Source organism: Mycetomoellerius zeteki, unplaced genomic scaffold (genome assembly GCF_001594055.1).
Source record: "Mycetomoellerius zeteki isolate Tzet28-1 unplaced genomic scaffold, Tzet1.0 scaffold4, whole genome shotgun sequence".
Taxonomy (NCBI): domain Eukaryota; kingdom Metazoa; phylum Arthropoda; class Insecta; order Hymenoptera; family Formicidae; genus Mycetomoellerius; species Mycetomoellerius zeteki.
In genome coordinates, this window is record NW_017257391.1 from 1 (window position 1) to 3,484 (window position 3,484).

Genomic DNA, 3,484 nt, shown 5'->3' on the forward strand with positions numbered 1-3,484 from the left:
GAATGTGCGTGTTGTCTCCTTTAATAATTCCTTGAAATTACAATACTGTTATAATAAATTGTATTTAGTACATTATTTATTTTACATAAGCTAAAACAATGCGAATTTTAATATTAATAATATAAATAATTTTACATTGAAGAAAGTTTACATGAAATAACTTGCCGACCCGTAATTGGGATCAAGGTAAATATAACATTTTTTAATATTTTTCAAAATTTATATAATTTATATAATTTATATATTTTATTATTCACAATAAGAAAGAACAAAGAGATTCCAAAGATAAAATTAAATTAGGTTCCATTATTGCAAACTTTTCTCTTCTTATGGAATAAGTAGAACATAAAGATAAAGATTCATGATAGCTACGTATATAACAACATAAATACGGCTTTGAGAGAAGAGCAAAAAATTAGTGTTAAAAGATTTCCAATATTTATTCGAACCAGTGCATTTGTGTGATGCAGATAACGTTAGATACAAATTGTTCAACCATTTGACATTGTGTGGCAATTTGTAACAATATTTTACATGTATTTATGTAAAATATTGTTAATTATGTAAAAATAAAAACTAAGAAGTTTTATAATTTTTCGATCAAATTTTCAGTGAAATCAACTCTTAAATTTTAAATTAGAATATCAAATCATATTTTGTAATTTAATCATAATTAAAAATATACCAATTATATAATAAATAATTCTTCCTTTATCTTTAGAATGTTATTTTACAAAAAAATTTTATATAAGTATTTTTCAAAAAATAAAAAAAAAGATAGGAGTATATAAAAAAATTTTATAGTTAATGTACTTATTTTAAATTAAATATTTTCATGATGTTGAATTTAAGGGCTAAAATCGCATTTGCAAATCTATTTATTGCATGATTTTTTAGTTATGCTTCTCACTTACGTATTCCTTGACATTTTTCGTGCGCACCGCCTTATAGGAAGCATATGCCGGGTACAAGGTGCCGAAGACCAATCTGAAAATCGGATAAACGAGCCTATAAATGAGGGATCGCGGCGACACTATCGCCAGGAACACCGTCAACAATCCGACGTTGTTCAACGTCATTCTTATGGAAAATGTTTGCAGCCAGTAACGACACCAGGCCATCGCTTGTCCCGCCAAAAGCTCGCCGATTCCCGCCCTATGGATCACCGCGATCGGTAATTCATCCGATCGCGGTACGTCCTTCTCAAAAACATCTATCGTCGATCGACGGTCTTTTCTCATATCTATTGTATCCATCGTATTAGCAATTTATTTCTCTCTATCTCTCTTTCTCTCTCGCGTCGCGCGACGACAACGTTTCTCTAGTCGTGAAATTTTGAATGCTTTCGGAGATCCTGCGACGATCGTCGAACCAGCACGACGAGTCAAGCTGCAACACAAAACAGAAATTATTTGAGAGATATCGTTACCATGTGTTAGTGACGCAATTATGAATTTAAGAAGACTCAATGGATGAAAGATTTGATTAACGTGGGTACTTTAAGTACTTTAAGGTCTTGTTAGCGAAATCAACTTATCGGACTTGTTAAAGCTCCAATGAATGAGTTCGACGATTGGAATAATTATAGAATAGAATGACATAGTTCTACTTTTTGATAAAATTAAGTATTAACCTAGCAAAATCGTTGTAGCGAATTAATATCGACATGTGTCATAGAAAACATTATAATGCTATATGATAACACTCGAATATTTGCACAGAAACAATTGACTAAATAAGTATAAATGAGAAATTTAAATTAATGTATACTCGAACATTCGCATAGAAACGATTGACTAAATATAAGTATAAATGAGAAATTTAAGAAGGTTCTCGCGTATGATGAAATATAAGACAAGTCTATAATATACATGCAAAAGTTAATAATATCAATATCTAGAAAAAAATTTCATTGACTTTTACTGTATCATTTTGAAGATATTTAACTCTAAATTTATAGAATTTTACATTACAAATTAAAGGTATAACCTTATTCTGTAATTATTCTCTTTTAAATTGAGACGCTTGCGTAAGACAGCAATTTAAAAATATAATTATAAAGTAAACACTTAAGTTTGTTCTCGTAAAGTTTCATTTAAACTGACCATACAGTTTACAAGAAATTTATATTTTTCAATGAAAAAAAGCTAAAATATATGTCAAATGGACGATGCATATACATCAAATGAGCATCTTACAACTTTTATTTTGTCATTTTGAAAATATTTAGTAACATAAAATTAACAATAATTACGTACAATGGCATAAGATATTGTTAGTAATCTTTTCATTCCATTATTTTAATTGTTTTACATATTATTATGAATAAACCGTCTATTGACTAGGAAGTAGCGCGAGAACCTCCTTAAATTAATGTATAAATGTACATATGTATATGTACACTCACAGACTAAAAGGTTGCAACACTTTTTTTTAAATGGATTTTGGAATGCAGTCTGCTCACCGAGCTATTGGTTCTTACTATGGATCCATAAGTAAGAACCAATCGCTCAGTGAGCAGACTGCATTCCGAAACCCATTAAAAGAAAAGTGTTGCAATCTTTTAGTCGGTGAGTATATATATATATATATACAGGGTGTTTCCAAATTAAATCGCAAAACTTCGGGAGCGTGTAGAGGAGTAAAAAACTAAGAAAAAAAGTCCTATAGACATAACAAGAGCCGTGTTTGACAGATGCAATGCTTGTATTGCTGCAAGAGGTGCACATTTCGAACAAAATCTTCATTAAAAAGTTTATAAATAAAATAATTAAAATAATAAATTAAATATATTTTTTTCTTTTTTCGTGATTTCCTGCGAAACAAAGCAAAAAGGAGCATATGTCTATAGGACTTTTTTTCTTAGTTTTTTACTCCTCTACACGCTCCCGAAGTTTTGCCATTTAATTTGGAAACACCCTGTATATACACACACATATATTATATATACATATACACACGTACATACTCCAGTTTTCAAAATCTCTACAATATTTACATCTTGAATTTACAAAAACATTTGTTTTTCAATATATTAAACTCACGTCGCATTTTAAAAAACATTTTTCGTATTTCTACATTATAGGAACAAAATATTGAAAATATAAATCGTAAAAAAATACGCGATAGTACGTTGTGTATTTTAAATATGTAATTTTACATCGGATTGTTGATCTCGCTTACATTCATCAAATATTTTAGCTGTTTGTACGAACGATTTACACTTTTCGACGGTAGCATTATTGAATGATCATCGAATTTAGAATTCCGGAGCAGTGCTTTTAATTGAAGCACGATCTGCTGATCGATATTTGCAATGACCTCGATTACTCTGCTCTCATTTAATAGATTACGCAAGAAACTTATTATGGGGATCCAATTAAACACGCGGTACGACACTCGGTACGACAGTACGTCAACCGTGTCTTCTATCTCTTTGAGATAAAAAATCAGTTACAATTGACAGTGTCAACATATTGTGAGT

At 29.9% G+C, this 3,484-nt stretch overlaps 1 protein-coding gene across 1 annotated transcript; it reads right to left on the reverse strand.

Moving 5' to 3' along the window:
- Positions 1–914: 914 nt before the first annotated feature.
- LOC108726189 (uncharacterized) lies at positions 915–1,616 on the reverse strand (the record flags this gene model as incomplete). Its single annotated transcript, XM_018453629.1, has 2 exons — positions 1,508–1,616; positions 915–1,389 (listed from the first exon to the last, which is right to left on the reverse strand). A coding segment is annotated over exon 2 (342 nt), but the record flags the coding sequence as incomplete, so codon positions are not given.
- Positions 1,617–3,484: the final 1,868 nt, after the last annotated feature.